This window comes from Rhizomucor pusillus (assembly GCF_041956525.1).
Source record: "Rhizomucor pusillus strain CBS 183.67 unplaced genomic scaffold VTP01scaffold_11, whole genome shotgun sequence".
Taxonomy (NCBI): domain Eukaryota; kingdom Fungi; phylum Mucoromycota; class Mucoromycetes; order Mucorales; family Lichtheimiaceae; genus Rhizomucor; species Rhizomucor pusillus.
This window is the reverse complement of record NW_027192153.1, coordinates 847,410-865,995: the sequence shown is the minus strand read 5'-3', so window position 1 is coordinate 865,995 and position 18,586 is coordinate 847,410. Positions and strand designations below refer to the sequence as shown.

At 45.0% G+C, this 18,586-nt stretch overlaps 8 protein-coding genes across 8 annotated transcripts; 3 read left to right on the top strand and 5 right to left on the bottom strand.

Moving 5' to 3' along the window:
* Positions 1–163: 163 nt before the first annotated feature.
* On the bottom strand, positions 164–946 carry VTP01DRAFT_1847 (uncharacterized protein; the record flags this gene model as incomplete). Its single annotated transcript, XM_069380242.1, has 4 exons — positions 164–507; positions 576–737; positions 801–819; positions 890–946. The coding sequence occupies 4 exons, from the start codon at positions 944–946 to the stop codon at positions 164–166; spliced, it is 582 nt and encodes a 193-aa protein (XP_069238271.1).
* Positions 947–1,478: 532 nt separating this feature from the next.
* On the bottom strand, positions 1,479–1,841 carry VTP01DRAFT_1846 (uncharacterized protein; the record flags this gene model as incomplete). Its single annotated transcript, XM_069380241.1, has 1 exon — positions 1,479–1,841. The coding sequence occupies one exon, from the start codon at positions 1,839–1,841 to the stop codon at positions 1,479–1,481; it is 363 nt and encodes a 120-aa protein (XP_069238270.1).
* Positions 1,842–3,069: 1,228 nt separating this feature from the next.
* On the top strand, positions 3,070–4,877 carry VTP01DRAFT_1845 (40S ribosomal protein RACK1; the record flags this gene model as incomplete). Its single annotated transcript, XM_069380240.1, has 6 exons — positions 3,070–3,106; positions 3,180–3,251; positions 3,312–3,342; positions 3,568–3,831; positions 3,903–4,023; positions 4,455–4,877. The coding sequence occupies 6 exons, from the start codon at positions 3,070–3,072 to the stop codon at positions 4,875–4,877; spliced, it is 948 nt and encodes a 315-aa protein (XP_069238269.1).
* A 419-nt stretch (positions 4,878–5,296) lies between these two features.
* VTP01DRAFT_1844 (uncharacterized protein) lies at positions 5,297–7,374 on the top strand (the record flags this gene model as incomplete). The annotated part of the gene is made up of 8 exons (XM_069380239.1): positions 5,297–5,434; positions 5,497–5,645; positions 5,706–5,731; positions 5,788–5,992; positions 6,046–6,309; positions 6,373–6,490; positions 6,552–7,004; positions 7,078–7,374. 8 exons carry the CDS (start codon positions 5,297–5,299, stop codon positions 7,372–7,374), a joined length of 1,650 nt encoding a protein of 549 aa, XP_069238268.1.
* Positions 7,375–9,832: 2,458 nt separating this feature from the next.
* On the top strand, positions 9,833–10,699 carry VTP01DRAFT_1843 (uncharacterized protein; the record flags this gene model as incomplete). The annotated part of the gene is made up of 3 exons (XM_069380238.1): positions 9,833–9,983; positions 10,047–10,277; positions 10,359–10,699. The coding sequence occupies 3 exons, from the start codon at positions 9,833–9,835 to the stop codon at positions 10,697–10,699; spliced, it is 723 nt and encodes a 240-aa protein (XP_069238267.1).
* Positions 10,700–11,125: 426 nt separating this feature from the next.
* Positions 11,126–14,817, bottom strand: VTP01DRAFT_1842 (uncharacterized protein; the record flags this gene model as incomplete). Its single annotated transcript, XM_069380237.1, has 8 exons — positions 11,126–11,239; positions 11,311–11,460; positions 11,525–11,548; positions 11,612–11,776; positions 11,835–12,197; positions 12,252–12,625; positions 12,695–13,304; positions 13,360–14,817. The coding sequence occupies 8 exons, from the start codon at positions 14,815–14,817 to the stop codon at positions 11,126–11,128; spliced, it is 3,258 nt and encodes a 1,085-aa protein (XP_069238266.1).
* Positions 14,818–15,321: 504 nt separating this feature from the next.
* On the bottom strand, positions 15,322–16,871 carry VTP01DRAFT_1841 (uncharacterized protein; the record flags this gene model as incomplete). The annotated part of the gene is made up of 3 exons (XM_069380236.1): positions 15,322–16,510; positions 16,569–16,716; positions 16,787–16,871. 3 exons carry the CDS (start codon positions 16,869–16,871, stop codon positions 15,322–15,324), a joined length of 1,422 nt encoding a protein of 473 aa, XP_069238265.1.
* A 579-nt stretch (positions 16,872–17,450) lies between these two features.
* VTP01DRAFT_1840 (uncharacterized protein) lies at positions 17,451–18,522 on the bottom strand (the record flags this gene model as incomplete). The annotated part of the gene is made up of 4 exons (XM_069380235.1): positions 17,451–17,501; positions 17,664–17,709; positions 17,766–17,785; positions 18,400–18,522. The coding sequence occupies 4 exons, from the start codon at positions 18,520–18,522 to the stop codon at positions 17,451–17,453; spliced, it is 240 nt and encodes a 79-aa protein (XP_069238264.1).
* Between the last annotated feature and the right edge of the window lie 64 nt (positions 18,523–18,586).

Sequence of the window (18,586 nt, the reverse complement as noted above, 5' to 3'; positions counted from 1 at the left end):
GACAGATGATCTGCAACGCATAAAAATTCCATGGGATTTTAATAGTTCGCAATTGAAAAGGGAGTCGGGTTTCATAGCGCCCTAGAATTGATAACCAGAGGGGTGAAGGATAGGGCAAAAGGAATGGACAGTTCGGGCACACATGTAAATTATTGGTCTTGTGTTACGCCTTTACAGCCGCGCGTCTTCTCGATGTCGTACCGGCTGGAGACGCTTTGCTGGTGATGGGGGTTGCGCTAGAGGTACCAGCAGCCTTCTTCGTGGGAGCCTTTACTTTCTCCTTGGTGGCCGTCTTTTGTCTCGTTGGTTGCTTTTTCGCGCTGCTTACGGCGGCCGCTTTCTTTGCTGTAGCTGTCTTTCGAGATGTAGGCGTCTTCTTTGCAGCGGATACAGTCTTCTTCGTTGTTGCCTTCTTCTCCGCAGCACCTGGTTTGGCTTCCTTCTTCTCCTTCTTGTCCGTAGCAACCTTCTTTTCAGGTTTCGACAACTTGACGGTACCAGACAAGCCTGTGTGAGAGATTTTTATCAATTGCATTGTTGTACTTGGAATTGCATATTTCTTCCACGTCACGTACCTTTGGGGAGCGTAAAAAGGTTTTTGGCAGCACCACGTTTGATTGCAGCAGATACTTGCTGGTCGAAGTGGGCTCTAGCCGAGACGTTATAGTTTGCCAAGATATACTTCTTGATAGCTTGACGGGAGCTGCCCTTACGCTCCTTGAGCGCAAGGATAGCGGCTGGATCAATGCGTTTAGTTTATTTGCATGTACTCTGAAAACGCCAATGGCCACTATACTCACATTTGATCATTGTTTCATACTAAAAGGTAATATATGTCGTCAGTAAAGGCCGTTATCTCAAAATTTAAACGAACGCAGATATGGCTTACGGGTGGGTGTTCGGCTTTCTTTGAAGCCGACTTCTCAGTAGACTTTTTCTCAATCATTGCTGGAAAAATGGGGAAATATGAAAAGGAGGGTAAAAAGTACGGCTCAATTTCCCTTTTAATGCAGTCGACTTGCGGGTCACACCAATCACACGACGTCTCCAGTGGATCGTCACCCATTTTCGCTGGTCGTGTGACGCGCGACCAGATCAACCCTGAAAAAGGTTGTGGTTTTGAAAACTACCAGGAAGCAAAAGACCTCACGCTAGCTACATCGAAAGCTCTGCAATGTTTTTCCATCATCTTTCAAAGCAAAACAACAATAATGGTGAAATACATAAGCCTTCAATCTGTGACAAAGCTACGCGTGGTTCCCTCATCAAATGCAAACCCCTACTGAGCTTTTGCGATCGCAACGTAACGGTCCTTTGTAATAACAATACCACATGCTCAATTGATGTTCACTGAAGCTTCGCACAGTGTAAACTTGGACGATGATCAATGGTAATTGGTAATTGATCTTGTTCTATATATAAGTTACGTAGTTGTGTATGTAGATTGTTGATTAGATACATTGGTTTGCTTCTCTAGACTACGAGCAGTTGGCCGTAAGTTCCCAGTCAATACAGCAGGATTTGTATTCTTCAATCAGCAGCGGTGCTTGTTCGCGATCTGCAGAGACGTCGCAGCTTCCATCAGCAAACGACCCATACGGTTCTAGAGGACAGCATTCTTCCGTTGCTGCTGCAAGTCCTTTTCCATCGTCTTTAATGCATTGACAGACTTGTGCCTCGGTCGAAGATAAAGCAAATAACGCGATTGTGACCAAGATAGAAGCGGTTTTGAGCATGATCGTTGAAGATAATAGATGATGAGCTTTACCGTTCAAGGTTATCCAGATTGGCCTTGTTGAGTTTCTGTTACTCTTTACCCCGTGCTGCTGGTATATATACATGCGTTCCGCCCCTATGGCTGCAGGGTTACATGGAGGTGCAAAGGACAATTTAGGGGAGAGAATTTTACAGACAGTAGTACTAGCTTGTCTGAATTAATAGCTGTACTTTTACCTCTTCCATTCTCTCGATGACAATAGGAAGAGGGTACGTAATAGATTGCACCGATTATATAAATGCAACAAAGGTCTTAGAGGCTATCTCGTCGACATCTTCTAATATAATGGATATAACAAATTATCTATGGAATTCGTTTTCCAATGGATCCGTAGGGAGTCAGGAGCTTATATACTTTCTGTTATTGCTGCGTTTATCCATTCTGAGAGCGGAAAAACGGTGTTTCCAGCTTGAGACCTATGTATAACTCTGGGGCTTCTTTTTGCGGTTGAGGTCTGAATAGAAATTGTCGAGAAATGTCTACATTGGCGATTTGGCCGCTCTGCCTATGGCAAGGTTAAAAATTGTTTGCTGTCTTATTTCCAAAAACTTTGTTTTCCACATATCTTTAAAAATTCCAAGTATATAGCATGTATAGAAATACAATCAAAAGGAGGAGGAATCGTCATGCATATCTTCCATCATCTTACAAAGAAGACACCAATATCGATTTACGTTACGTTCTCCTCCTTGGTCCAGCACAATGTAGCTACAGAATCAAGGAATTTTTCCCTATGCCGTGTACGGGCAGTTCTAAAGAGGTCAGGAGTTGACACGGAAGCCAGCTTTATCCGTTTCGACTGGAAGAAGCATAGTAGGGCAAAGACGCGCCGTCGTAGGAGACTACCGGACAGACGACACAAGGCGCTGGCTCTATGGCACGCGAGTAGATTGCTTCGTGATCACCACTGAGCAAGCAGAAAAGATATACCATGAAATGCACACAATCAGGAAGCAAGGCAACAGGCTGTTAACTCGACTTTGCTCGATATTGCTTGATCCATCAGATAACATCCGTCTCAGTTTACTTGAAAAAGGTACTCCTGGAACAAGAAAACAGATATTATCATTAGACTTACTGGCCCTTATTTTAATCTCCCTTTTCTTATCAATGCTTACTTGTCCTTATAACAAGTGCAACATAGACATTGTATAGAGAGAGTAACACGCGTTCCCGAAGGTAAGCAGAAATTCGGACCATTTCTTGGAAAACGTGATTTTTCAACTCCTCCAAAATCAAGTGCCATCCACCATTGCTCTCGACGCGTTTCTTGCATATATTAAAGAATCATAATGTCTGACACTCTCGTTTTCCGCGGTGAACTTAAAGGTAATGCATCAGCTTACGGATTATGGATGGATGGAACAAGACGTTAACGGATGGATGGATTGATCGTCGCTAGGCCACAATGGATGGGTTACTTCCATCGTAACTTCCTCTGAAGCCCCTGACATGATCATATCCGGCTCTCGCGGTACGGCTCGAGCGACATTGATGAAAACAGTCTAGCTCAATGCTAACGGTTACAATGTAGACAAGTCCATCATTGTGTGGCACATTACCAGGTACGATCGACGCAGAATGTGCAGGGTTTATATATGTCATTTAAGAAGCGCAAATGTTTGCGTTTCTTAATATACTAATATAAATGCTTCTCCTAGGTAAATATATAGCAAATCCATCTACTTATTGTGTGGTCAATATACACAAAAGAGATGGGAGCGCCTCTCGTAGTCGAAGTGAACGCCATTTTTCGAACGAAAAATTGCTCACGATTGCCCTCCTTGCAGGGATGAAATTGACTATGGCGTTCCGCGAAAGTCTCTTTTGGGCCACAACCACTTTGTCGAGGACTTGGCCTTGTCATCCGACGGTCAGTTCGTTCTCTCCGCTTCCTGGGACAAGACTTTGCGACTTTGGGATTTGAACGCGGGCACTACCACCCGTCGCTTCGTTGGCCACACAAACGACGTCATGTCTGTTTCGTTCTCAACCGATAATCGCCAAATCGTATCGTCTTCCCGCGACAAGACCATCAAACTTTGGAACACCTTGTACGTAGCAGGCTATATATATTCCACCGCACTGGTAAAAAGCATTGGGTCGACTAAGCGGCAAATAATAGGGGCGAATGTAAATACAACTTGACCGAAGACGGACACAGCGACTGGGTTTCTTGCGTGCGATTCTCGCCAAACCCTGCTACTCCCGTCATCGTCTCCTGCGGTTGGGATAAGCTTGTCAAGGTAAAACTTCGAATTTCAATAGTTGAGGAACCCGGTGGGAAATGGTCGTGGAACATGATGATTCCAAAATATATTTGCTACTTCAGAAGCAGATGGCTTATGAGATAAACAACCACCAACTTTACTGATATCGACCAAACTACCACCGAGTTCTGGAGAAATGGGGGGAACATACTTAAAAATAACATAATTGCTAACCTCATTTCCTTGTTTATTTTAGGTGAGCATCTTGTTCTTTACTCTGCGGAAAAGCAGCGGGTGTGCAATGATGAACATTTCTTCCAAATATTTGCTACTTCAGAAGCCTTGTGCTTATGAGACAAATAATCCACCATTTAACTGATGAAAGCACACCCTCCGCTTGCCGCTCTCTTGTATCATGTTTGAAGGCGACGAGAATATCTGTTTAACTGATCAACTGCAACATTTAGGTATGGGATCTTACAAAGTTGAAGTTGCGAAGCAACTTTATCGGCCACAATGGATACGTCAACACTATTGCCATCTCTCCCGATGGCTCCCTCTGCGCCTCTGCTGGCAAGGACGGAGTTGTCATGTTGTGGGATCTTAACGAAAGCCGTCATTTGTACTCGCTCGAAGCCAACGATGTTGTTCATGCTCTCACCTTCTCTCCTAACCGCTACTGGCTTTGTGCTGCCACCGGTTCCTCCATCAAGATTTGGGACCTTGAGAACAAGAGCTTGGTGGATGTCCTCCAACCTACCTTCACCCAACCCGGCAAGGTTCAAGATCCACAGTGCTTGTCGCTTGCATTCTCCGCCGATGGCAACACTCTGTACTCTGGTCATTCGGATAACCTTATCCGTGTCTGGCAGGTCTCCCGAACCCTGTAAATCTTTTTCAATAAAGAGAGAGTAAAAAAGTTATCACGCTGGTTCCCATTAAAATGCAGTTTTGGACTAATAGAAGATCGGTTGTTTGCATGGCATTACCGAAAGTTGTGATTAAAAATAATATCTTTAGATGCTGGCAGGATTCTTTTGTTTCGACGTATACGCATGCATATTGAATCGTGGATATCTGCGAGTTCACGACTCTATTTGATTTGTGGGTGAGTTGCGGAAACTGGTGGTTAATAAACAGATAGCAAGCAATCTTACCTTTCACCAGTTTCGTCTCGCTGGGCGGGTTTATGGTAAGAGTTATATCCATCAAAACGGGGCTAAGTTCTCTCACACTGTAACATCCGTATACGTAGTACGGGTAAGCTCTGTTACATGATATATATCCTTAGCAAATTAGTAGGTTGATTATGCCTAGATACGATACGGGTGCCTTGTCAGGAACATTGGTGATGAAGAACTTTCAAGATACATTTTCAGTCGAGGATATACCCAACGCTGCCATTGTTGTGTCTGTGCCGTTGGTAGCGTCAGCGTTTGCTTCACTGGTACTTATTTCACTTATGAGATCCCTCCACTGTCGTCAACTACATGGATCAGTTTCCTCTAGATGTCTGGTCCTATCACAGACAGAATTGGACGGAAAAAGTACTTTTTCGTGGCAGTTACAACGCAGTGCGTTGGTGCTGTAATTCAAATCACAGCAAAAGCGTTCCATGCTTTACTTATCGGTCGTATCATTGCGGGGGCAGCTCTCGGGTATGGATAATGCTTTGAATTGCTAGAAACGGATGGATCTGTAATAATAGCATTATGTAGGATGCTGAGCATGCTGGTGCCACTTTGTAAGATCAATCTTCTTTTTTTCTTTTTGCGATTAACTTTTGACGACGTAGAATAGATCAAAGCGAGATTGCTCGCCCTGAGCACAGAGGAAGACTGATTACGTTCTACCAGCTTGGTGTCACGCTTGGATTCTGCATTGCATTCTGGATTGATTATGGGACGAGTCGACTGGTGAACGGCCTCTCCTGGAAATTACCTGTCAGCCTCCAAGTGGCGCCTCCTACGATCATGTTTTTTGGGTTGTTTTTTCTTCCAGAAAGGTATGTAATTCGGAATGAACACGTCAAATTCACGCAGACGACTAATGTAGTAGTCCACGCTGGTTGATTTATCGAGGACGTTTCGATGATGCCTTGGCTATCCTGACACACTTGCGTGTTAACCACGGTACCAGCATTGACCGAGACCTTCAGATGGAGTTTGTTGGTATCGTGCAGGATGTCACCTTTGACAAGATTTATTCGTCAAAGACGTACACTGCTCTGCTTGAAAAGGGCATTGAAAACAATCGCAAACGAACACTGCTCGGTATTGGAATACACATGCTCACGCAACTGACTGGAATCAATGTCCTTTTGTAAGCTAGCAAAGATATATATAAAGTTAATATACGTCTCCCACACGACAAGTTTTTCTCTAGGTTCTATCTTCCACACATTTTGCAATCCACCGGATTCACAGAGATCAACTCGGAATTGCTCGGCAACGGCGTCAGTGGTATTGTGAATATGTTAGCAACCATACCAGTATTTTTCTTTGTAAGTTGAAAAAAGAAATGGCTTTGTGATATACATTTAAATATATGCACATTTTGCAAAGATAGACAAGTGGGACAGGCGGCGTGTCCTGAAAATCGCATCTCTCTGCATGGCGATTTGCATGTTCACGATAGCAACCGTCCTGGGCATATATAGCGACAAGTCAAAGCAGACAGAAGCGCATATCTATCCTGGGTCGATCATTGACGTGACAGTTTATATAAATGACACGAGAGCGACGTATTGCATTCTAGCTTTACTGTGCATGTTTGTGGCATGCTTTGCACTGAGCTGGGGCCCACTCGGCTGGATCTACCCTGCAGAGATATACCCGCAGCTGATCCGTGCCAAGGCCATGGGTGTCACAACCGCATCCAGCTACTGCTTCAATGTCGCCATTTCACAGATTGCGCCTGTACTTTTTCGATACATCACTTGGGGTACCTACGTCGTCTTTGGATGCAGCTGTGTGATGATCGCTTGGATCGTTCATGTCTACTACCCAGAAACACGGGTAATGATCAACCGGCAAAGAATTTGGAAAAAGCGCTGAGCAATTGATAACCCGTTTCGAAATCTATTTACAGGGCCGTTCTCTGGAAGAAATCCATCTCATATTCAGTGGAGCTCTCATCGACCTGGAGCGACCGGGTGTCCATCATCCGAAGACAGCAGCGCAGGCGCTGGAACATTTGCAAAACCAACTCAAGCATCTTAGCGACTGCACTGAAAATGCCGCTGCTGGCAACAAGAAACATGCTCGCAATAACCGTGCCAAAGTGCTCTCGTCGCCTCCTGTTTTGCATCCAAGATACAAGCGATACTCTACACAAGAAGAAGAAATGTGGCGCATATCAGCTGGCAGCCTGGTATCTCTGCCCTGAAAGCAGATTCGATGTAAATAAAAGTCGAAAGCTCCACGGAAAAGGAAATATACCTACAGCGTCTTCTACTCGAGAGCAATAAACATACGTATGTAAACTTTAAACGTGGGGATTCAGCAAATCAGACAGTTCGCCTAAAAGGACCAGAAAAAATGCTTAACGTTTTGTAGTAGAATCCAGTATCAGTAACCATGAAACGGACTCTGTGAATAGAATCATTTGAATTTGCCTTGGAAATATAGCTGGTTAAAGGTACCAGCTTGAATACCGTCGTCCGTTGTTTGCGTAACCCGGACCCCTAGATCACTGGTCCCCCACGCGATGCATGTTTCCGGGCACTTGGCGAATTCTGCCCGATGATAAGCCCACCCCCAAACTCATAAATTGACAGATAGATGATTGTACGTATAATTGTCCGCTCTGTATGTAAGGAGAAAGGTCATGTACAATCATTGTGGATGGAGTTCTATACACAGTAAGTAAACTTACTGCTAGAACATTACGAGTTTATAGGCAAATGCATTGATAATCAGAAAGTATACAGCAGTGTATGTGATCCCGAAAGATGAAACATATCTTACATGCCAGAAACAAGAACTGCAAAGTTTGTCTTTGTTTTCATATAACCAAGAGTCCTGCCGTAGATCATATGGGTGCCGCATTGGTTACACACATACAGTATCTCATCAGGGCATGGGATACCAAAAGCAGAAAACTTATTAGCTCCTCATCATCGTCGGTCTCGGCTTTCTCCCTCCCTCTCTCTGTCACTCGAGCTGACGTTTTCAATTTAAACTTCGCCGTCTATAACTCTCTCTCTCTCCGTCCTTGCAGCAGCGGCTGTTTGTTGCTGTTGTTGTTGTTTGTCACACGATCAAGGATTCTTCTCCGGCACGCTGGTATATTCTTCAAACAACAATGATGCTTATACATATCTGAGTAGAAAGTGGCGCCAATAATGACGATGGTACCACCGTAACCATATGTAGTTGAGTTGACATTGCTTCAAACTGTCCAGTTCAAACAGAGGGAGAAACGCAGATGCAATGTTCCTCCTGTTCGGGTTTCTTTTTTAGGATAACCTTAGATGGCACATTTAATACATTCCTTCTTGTACTCGCAGAAGAAGAAGAAGAAGAAGAAGCTTTGCACAGGTCAAACCGCAGAGAGCAGTAACTGTCTCAAACCGGTATTTTTCGCTGCAAGAATAAGTATTCATACATGGTCATCTGCTTTGTGCATTTACGTAGACAAACAACAAGATTTATTCTGAATGCAAGCAGCATCAGAGTAATGTTCCGCAATGGTGTCAAGCATATCCCTGCTGCGTGATGTATATGCATCTTTTGACACAATTTGTATAGAAGGACGGCATTAAAATTCTTATCGAGCGCAGCTCATTTGCTCCTCAGAAAACAATACCTGTATTTGTGCATGTTTCCAATTATGCCATGGATAAGCTTCTCTTCTTGGCCTGTCAATGAAGCCGATCAGAGGAAATCCAATTTTAGAGTATATTAAACCGTTAGAGCCATTGCCAGCGTGGACACATTGGTATTCAGGCACTGCTGGCATCCATCTACATTGCAGCAACGAACATCTGATCCATCCTTCCACCGGAACACAAGTCGCGTGAGGCAGAGAAATTTAGAGGCATAGTATGAAAGGACCTGAGACGGCGTTGCTGTGGACAAAATGCAGTGTCGGCATTGATGCGGAATGAAGAACGCGTTTCCCTCATGTGCCCAACTGCGTCAGACCTGCAAAAGGAAAAGATACGAGCGGCTGTCAAGCAAGATAGCCACATTTGTTCATTCCGAAAACAAAATTGTCGTCGGTAAACGGTAATGTTGTTGTTGTTATTATTCGTTCCTTCTCTAACGTGGCTTCCCCGCCCGGAAACGCCAACTGCGTCAATCAGGTACTCAGCCGGAGCGCTGCTGCTGCTGATACAATCACTTGTTCAACTCTTCTTCTGTACACTATCGTTCTTCTTCTTATCTTTTCTTCTGCCCCCTTCTTTGCCAAGCCGGTATGAGACAAATGACTGCTGCTGCGCTCAAACAGGAAAGGAGGAGTGAGGGGGGAAATTGGATGATGTGCATTTATGTTAGTGTCCCGTGCTCCCCACCTATCGGTCGCTTCGGAGACTCCGCTCCGAACGGTACGTCTTTGGCGTATACCAAGATCGGCATGCTAGTTGGGGGAGGCGGGGAGATTGCCCAAGGAGGGAGAGAGAGAGAGAAAGAGCGTGTGTATGTTTGTCATTGATTTATGGCACATGAGACCACCGCGGCTTCCTCAACAGGCAGTTCCGAAAATACAATGAATGCCGAGTTAACAACCCTTTGTTGGTTATAGATAAATACCAGATACCATTTAATTCTCCTTTTTTTCCCTCTCATTTTACTACTACTACCTCTTCTTCTTCCCCTTCTCACCTTTAATAACAATAACCATGATCCATCCTTCCACTGGCAGCGGCGAAGCTACTAATCGAATGGATCATCATCATCACATCAGTAGTTCTGGCAGCAGGAGCAACAGCGTTTCCTCAACCTCACTCTCGTCGCGTCCACACTGGCGGCCGCTCCCATCCCTTCTCATCGGTATGTAAATGTGATTTTTTGTACATCATCACGTACAATTCTCACCATACATCCACACACCAGACCACATTGCCATCATCCTCAACAGCGTCATGCCATTTCGTGTGCCTAGCAAACACGTTGCAAAATCAGACACAACGTCCTATCGTAATCGGCGACCGTTGCCAGAATTGATCTACTTTATCCACAAAATCACTTACTACGCCGGCATCAATTGCCGCACAGCCATTGTTGCTCTGATATATCTTGAACGCGCGAAAGCTGCGATGCCAAAGAACGCTATAGGCAGCTACGGTATGTAAATTCGTTGTCAATTTTTAGCAGCAGCGTATATTTCGAAAAGATATGAATAATAATTGGCAAATTTTATAACAGATACTTGCCACCGGCTACTCCTCGGTGCTATCCTCGTGGCATCCAAGGTGCTGCAAGATACTACCTGGGCTCCTCCTTTCACCTACTCCAATGCGCAAACTGATGCATCTCCTATTCTTTTGGCAGCCCCGAGGTCACGCTACTATGGCTACACCAATCATTTTTACGTCGGCCCGTTGACGAATGGTCGTCTCTGTGACATGTGCGGCGGCCTCTACACACTCGATGAGATCAACCTTTTGGAACGCGCCTTTCTCAAACTCATACAGTATCAATGCTGGGTCGATGATGAGCAAGTGAACGAATACATTCGGCGGAACCGTCAAGATCTCGGCGTATAATTCTTCTTTTGTACATTTACTTGGTTTTTTTCCATATCTCTTTTCCTGTTGTCACACCCCGTCTATGCAGTTTTGTTTGATTCTGGGTCTCTCTGTCTCTCTCAGCCCGCGTCCTTTTTTTTTTCGTTGTACATATGCTTTGGCTTGCTACATTTATACCCTAGTACATACGTAAATAATGAATTCAATAACAACAACAGTCGTCGTGATCATCATTTGCATCCTTTCATTGTTTAAAACCTACGTACAAGTTTGGTGGTCTCCTTTTGCATATGCATATAGGATGGAGATTGTTTTAATGTAAAGGTAGCAGTGATAATAAGAGACAAGTACATTGCGGGAGGATTTCCGTCATCGTTTTGTATAAACAAACATATTATACACAAAGTGCAGCAGCTCCAGAATTTATGAAAGGGGAGACAGGGTTTAATCTGTGTCGTCGTGCAAGCCGGTGCCACGGAAAAGGTGGAGTAGTTCGTTCAGCCCGAGACGGCCTAGTCGCAAAGAGGCTGCGTCGCCGAGTGCACCGTCTGCCAGCGCCTGTTGTCGGTTTTACCCTTGTCAGTACATTGTTTCATAGTCTGTGTAAATTTTTTACGTCGGCTTTTTACCTGCTTCTTTCTTTGAAGCTCCAAGATACGATCTTCCACTGTATTATTGATAAAAATACGATGAACAACAACGTCTTTCATTTGACCGATACGATGAACACGATCAATAGCCTGATTCTCCAAAGCAGGATTCCACCAGATATCCATCATCTACGCGAGAAAAAATCATGAATTAAACATCGATAGATATTTCGAAATCCGTATTTCAACTTACCACTACGCGGTTCGCTTCTGTCAGCTAAATATAAAAACAGACAGTTAGTGTCTATCATCTAGCAGGAGAAGAAGAGTTGATACTTACATTGAGACCAAGAGAACCACACTTGGTCGAAACGAGCAATACAGTTACGTCAGGGTCTTGCTTGAACGTGGTAAGCATGCGATCTCTCACGGCAACGTTCATTGTACCATCGAACCGCACAAATTTGAACCCGGCTTCAGTGAGTGGTCGTTCGAGCAAATCAAGCTAATACGAAAAATGTGAACAAAAAAAGATATCATTATTAAATTGCATTGAGACTTACGAATGCTGTGAACTGGGAGAACACAATCGTCTTGTCTTGATTGTTAGTCTGCTCCCTTGTCTCGTGCAATATTTCAATCAACTTTTCAATCTTGGTGCTAGATATGAAATCGGAGCCCCGCTTCGCTGGTTTCGATTCATCCGCCACGGCTTCCATCTCACCGTACAGCTCTGGCGCGTGGACTTTGACAAATATTTCGACAGGAACCGTTTTTTCTGGATCGATATCTCTTCGACATTGCGGACAACGTTTTTGTGAACCAGCATTGGAGTTCAAGTAGCCTGCAAGACATTCGCGACACATGATGTGACCACAAGAGAAGTTGATTTGTGCTTGGTCGGCCATATCCATGCAAATAGGACACTACACGTGTCTATGAGCATATCTAATTACATCTGGACAGCGCTTTTGCATTACCTCGATTTCATTCAAGTCGTTGCTTTTCACCAATCGTTCTACAACCGTCTTATCCATAGCTCGTGCAATCTCTTCTTTGGCTTTGGCGACTGCTTCGTGATCGATTTCGGGAGCTTCTATCATCGTCAGACTAGGATGAAGACATGCTTGTCGCAATCGCAAGAGGAGGACGAGGACCGAAGAGTAGTTCTTCATAACAGTTCCAGCATTCACATATCGGTTGAAGCTTGCTTGTGCTCTCTTATCCACGAAATCATAAAATTTGCGCTCATCCTCTGAGAAATTAACGTGTGTCATATGGACCGTTCTTTCAGGTAGAGTAATAATAGGTCTGCCGTTGATGGTAGCCTTCTTGGTACGACGCAATGCGATGGCTATACCGAGCAATTTAAATTTGTCAGTATTTATCATTTACAATCCGAACATTGGATATTCTTATATACCTTTCATCAATGCCTGCACTCTCTTTAGGCCGATTCGGTTGTGACCAGCTGATAAAGGTTTCTGAATGTGCATTCTGAATTCCGCCCACTCGCAATAAGGTCGTACACGTAGAAACTTGAGCAATGAATACAGTTCCTCAATCTTGTTCTGGATTGGAGTGGCCGTAAGACACCATCGATACGTGCTTTCTAAACGGCAGCAGGCGGCTGCCATTTGCGTATTTCTGTTTTTTATAGTATGTGCCTCGTCAAGTATAACACGATGGAACTTGAGCCGGCCCAAAGGTCCACGTCTGTCTTCTTCTATAGGCAGATCAGAGGACAGTGTCGTGTATGCAGTGACAATGACATCGTATGGTGCGAGCTCAGTTGGGTCGCTTGGCCGGTTCGGACCGTGGTAAATGCAAACATTAAGCGACGGCCGTGTCTTGGAGATGATTTCTCTGGCCCACTGTGCGACGAGAGATACTGGGCAAACAACCAACGTAGCTTTGCTTTTGATAAGTTCCGGCGAGCCCCTGGTTTTAGCTTTGCGCATCATAGGAAGTTGATCTATCGGCGTGAAATCACTGCAAGGTCGAGATACAATCGTGGCTAACGCTTGGATAGTCTATGAATCTGTGTTAGATTGTATACAAAGCATGAAGTTTATGCAAAATAATTACCTTGCCAAAACCCATATCATCAAGTAGCATGCCACCCTTGCTGGGGGATGTTTCCATCTTTGTCATCCACCGTAGACCAATTTGCTGATGTTCCAACAAGGTGACGCCCAAACCGGGAACAATGGCTGCTCTCTCGGCTTCCGTGAGCGTTTCGCTGTCGTCAGAAATATTTTCTAGCAATGCACGAAGCTCTTCCTCGGTCTTTTGTGCATTAAGCGGTCTAGCATAATCGGAAGGGTAGAACGGCTTTCCAAAGCTCAGCGCCGGCGAGATTGGGATGTTGGTGCCTGCAAACGTTCTGGGCAAAGCGCGCATGCGTTCGCGGTTAATTTCTTCCAACAACACGTCCCACGAATTCAGCAACGGATTGAAACTCGGAGCAGCATATTGCACTCCCTCCATCGGATCATCTGAATCGTAGTCTTCGTCAATCACCATGAATGATTCAGATCGAGCGATTTCCTCAGCGCTATCATCGGTAAGATCGATCACTTCGCTGTTAGAAGCAGAACTGTAGGATGCTCCTGCTCCTCCTCTGTTTGTTTGGCTGCTAGAGGATCCAGAAGCTGCTGATGAATTGGGTGGTGGGAACGTTGGAGTTGGGATCGCAAATCCTTTGCCGTTATTGATACTTGTCCTTGGCACAGGGCACTTTTGTTTCCAGTGTGAGCGATGTAAATTGCCAGAAGTCGGGATCTGCGGGATATTTGGTGGACGTGAAGGCTGGCCTAAAGAGCCTGCAACGTACTGGGGTAAGCCCGAAGTAGGGTGCATCGTTGAGATAGTTGAGACGGTTGGCGTGGAGGTTGATGCGGGGAGCGATGATTGTTGTGGTTGATGAGTGGATGCAATTGACGGTGAATTTCTGAGAGGATTTGGGGGAGAGACGGATGAAGAGCTTGCTGCTGCTGCCGGTGTGGAGGAGGAGGAGGATGATGATGATGATCCAGGGTTGTTGCTGCTGCTTCGACCTGCGTGCATGGCGGTTGCAGCGGCAATGGCAGCGTCTGTAGCTATTCGTTCTCTTTCTCTTTGTTCACGTTCAAGTCTGGCTTCAATGTCGAGTTGCTCCTGAACTTGCCGTGCATAGTCGAGATCCGCTTGGGCCTGGCGTTCCAAACGTTGCTGCGCTTTGATCTCTTCAAGATCTATGCCAAGCGAGGCTAGCGCAGCTTCGTCAAGGCCCGCCTCCATTAGAAATGCATATGCATTAGAATCAATGCAGTCAATCGTGTTGGGCGTGCCACTAGATGACTCCCCATTGGAGTTGTCATTTGCGCCTTGTTCTCCAGGGCTACTTGTTGCTGTCAAATCAAGCGTGAAGCCGGCTTCGCTGTCGCTGCCGTCGCTGATAAACCCACGACCGCTTTCAGTGGCATCAGAGTCGAAGCTGAAAGACCGTGCTCGTTTTCCTAGAAGGCTGATCGCAGAACGATCAGGTGAATCACCTGGCGGCATTGCCGGTTGGTGGTTCTGTGAAGAAAAAGAGGCGAAAAAATTACAAAATCGCAGCAGCTGCAAGTCATTTATGCGACTCGTGCAATCAAATTCATTCGACCTCACAGGTCTTCCGCGACTTGTTCGTATCTGATTATGTCCATCATTATTTGTATGGATCCAAGTATCAACATCAAATGAGTCGCTGCCCTCAGCCATACTGAACGGTAAACATGCTCAGCTTCCCCAACGATTACAAATCTATGTGTGGCGCTATTAGCATGTCACTGAGGTTTATCGGTCTCTGACAAACAAGGAACGTTGTTACAAGAAATGACATCGATGTCTGTCACTGCAATTACTTGTTCACATAGACAATTTTTTTGTCCAGTTTTATTGTTTACAACCAAGGGAAATGCTTTATTCTGATCATGTAAATTCCACATATACATTATTGTAAATAATGCAACAGTAATATGCAAGCGTATTCAAGACAGTACGGCACACAGGTCAACTGATGTGTATTTACACATTGCACGGAGACTGTCGTTCTTTCCTCGTCGACCAACTCCACAAGCGTGAAAAGTAGGCTTTAAGGGATGGTCGTCTTGATACCACATTGTTGTTTTTTAAAAGTGGTGATGGCGTTGTTGTTGTCCACAGTTCTTTGTTGTTTTTCTCCAAGTCTTCATCTCCTCCTTGGTGATCTATCTGCTCTGTTACTGCTGGCGGTGATTCTGTTATTTTTGGCTGTACATCTACTGTGCCCTTTTTCGGTAACGGCATGAATCCAACATCAAGGGTCGGTTTTCGCACAAGATCGATACTCTTGTGCGACGCATTAGATAGCCTTTTGAGCGATATCCGCGAGGAGGACTGGGTATCCGAAGAAGACTTGCGTCTTGTATTTTTCCACCAGGAACGTCGTCGTTGTCGGAAATGGCTGCTGTTGTTTCCCAAAGCCTCTACCGTGCTTTCTTCAACGGTTGGAAATGGCGGTCTTTTCACAGACTCCAAAGCTGCATTGAGCGAGTCGACGCTGTCTACTGAGTTTCTATATACATGGTCCGTCACCGCCGCCGCTGCACTGTCGAGCGGATGGTGGACATCAACTTTGTTGCTGTTGTTGGCGTAACCGTACGCTCTCCTTTCAAGGGACTGGAGATAATTTTCATCATCGTAGTGGTTTAGGACACCCTGGCCATAGTAATCTGTTGTTGTCGTCCGAGGAGGTGTTCCGATTGTGCTGGAATTCTCCTCCTCTTCCTCTTCTTCTTCCACGGATCCATTCGAGGAAGCCAGATCGGGTACTCCACGGCTGTTATTGCGAGACTGGTGGGCAATGTCGATAGAAGGTGTGGGTACAGGCATCGTGCTTAACGGCGGAATGTTGAGCTGCTGGCGCTCAACAATGGCAGGAAGACTTGGTCGACGGGCACGAGTAGTCGCTATCGTTGTCGTTGTCGAAGCATCCAAAGATCGCCTTCCTCGCAATCGTTGTAGTAACTTAACAATATCGGTATGATGCTTTGCAACCGCCAAGTCCATCGGCGTAGATCCGTACTTGTCCCTCACATCTACCGCTGCACCGTTGCGTAGCAAGAGATCGACAATTTTTATGCAGCCGTTAGCGCATGCAACGTGCAGTGCCGTTGACCCCGTCGCACCAGGCGCGAGCTGCATTTTATCAAGACTGCTGTTCTTCTTTGACCATCTACATGCGTTGTTGTCATTAGGGCGGTGTAAGCAGGATTCAGATTTTTTATGATTACCTTTGCTCATTGACCTTGGCACCTCTGTCAATCAGGTATTGTACGACCGCAACGTTGGTATCACAAGTGCAGGCTAGCTGCAGCGGCATAAATCCATTCATGATGGAATCAATGGCCGCTCCGTGGTCGAGTGCAAACTTTACAAGCCCTGGAACACTTGCGTAAGAATCTACAATCTCATTCATCCATTTTGGAATGGGAGTGAGTGAGTGACCTACCAACATTGCCGGTCATTGCGGCGTAGTGGAGTCCGAGAAGACATGAGTAGTTGGCGTCAGTAGTAGTTTTTGTATTGTCAGGCATATTTGTTCATGGCAGCAGTTAAATGATCGAAAAAATAAAGAGAGAGTCCAAAATATGCTGCTTTAGACAATGGAGAGAGAGAACTCGGCAAGATTTTGGTGTATATCAGGCATTGCTGCCGGGCGGGCGGGCGCGGGGTCGTAGTCGAATTGGGGGCTTGATGGGGGGTGTCGAGAAGGAAACAATGGGAGCTTGAATAAACCCTTGCTACCACCCTTGAGAACGACGACCCAAAACTAACCATCTTCGATCTTAGCAAAAGCGACAATCCGCGCAGGTATTTTGTAGATACGGTACAATGTGGGTATAAACCGGGACATAACCTGTTAGAATTTTTCTTTTTGTTCGGACACATTCAAAGATTGTTCCTACCTTCATCGCTCCACCCTAATTCCCCAGATTACAAATATTCATGTAATCCAATGGGAAGGGCTACAGTAACCAATAAGAGATATCTCTGGAACAACGTGAATGATAGGACAGACCACTTATTAAGTTAGCGTCATTGCTTTGACATACATAATCTCGTATCGGAGACATGCCTAGATGGACCAAGCATATGTAATTCACCGAATGAGCTCAGTCAGTCAGCAAGGAAATTGCTTCTGCGTAATTTATACTGTGTGTTATCTTTGTATTAGAAAGAAATAATCAAAGATAAATTACAAAGGAGACAATACAGGAATGAATATGAGCGAATAGCAAATTTAGTTGATTGGGAACAAGGGAATTTCATAAGGACATTACGTTAGCACCTTGCACTACTGCTGCGTAATCATAATTGATACTTACACCCCGAAGGGTAATCCTCGAATTCACGAGGGACCAGACCGCGCACCTAGTGTTTCTGTATCAGCCTGAATGCACCGCAGCAAAGTAAACCAGTAGACATACTTTTTACTCGTGGGGTCGGTCTATTAAAATAAAGAAGCACGACAGAGGACTTGAAGTGATGCATCGTGAGAGGCGGGAGAAAAGACGAAGAAGAGGCGCGAGACGGTTGATATTTGAGGTGGCGGGTCAGGACAGAGGTCATGTCGCCTACGAAGTTCAGCCTCAGAGATGGTACTGCACCTCGAGAGAGCAGCCAACGTACCGGGATGTTTGAGAGAACAGAGCCAAAGGACGAGATTTTGGATCCAGATCCCTTTTATATTCGCAGCTGTGATTCAATGCATTAGTTGACGCGTTCCTGCCGTCTTTGAATGTTTATACGTGGATTACGTTTGTAATCGAATCATATTCCCGAAGGTTACGTGTCAACGTACGTCGAGGAAGATAACCAGAATGATACCAATCTTGCTACCTGTGTTTGACAGAAGATAATGAAGTACTCATCTACATCATACTACGGATAAATTGTACAGAAAAGATCTAAAGGTTTGCTTTAGTTTCTTGGAAATATTTAGGACGCATTCAAAGAAAGCATATAAAAAACGAGCACCTATGTTCAGTGCAAAGGTGTGGGATCTCGTGTAAATCACGTCTTAAGCAAGATACAAACTTATGATGCACACTTTCGTCATACAGCCGTCAATCGATACGGAAATATGATTGAATCTACAAAGATATTGATTCCGCTAGTACTGCAAGATTTATCTAATATTATTCTGCAAGGCAAGCTGCTTGGTAACCGTGTTCTTCTATCCATACCGCTTATCTTATATCAAAAACTCTAGTTTATCAAAAAACACAGCGTTCTACTGTTACAACGC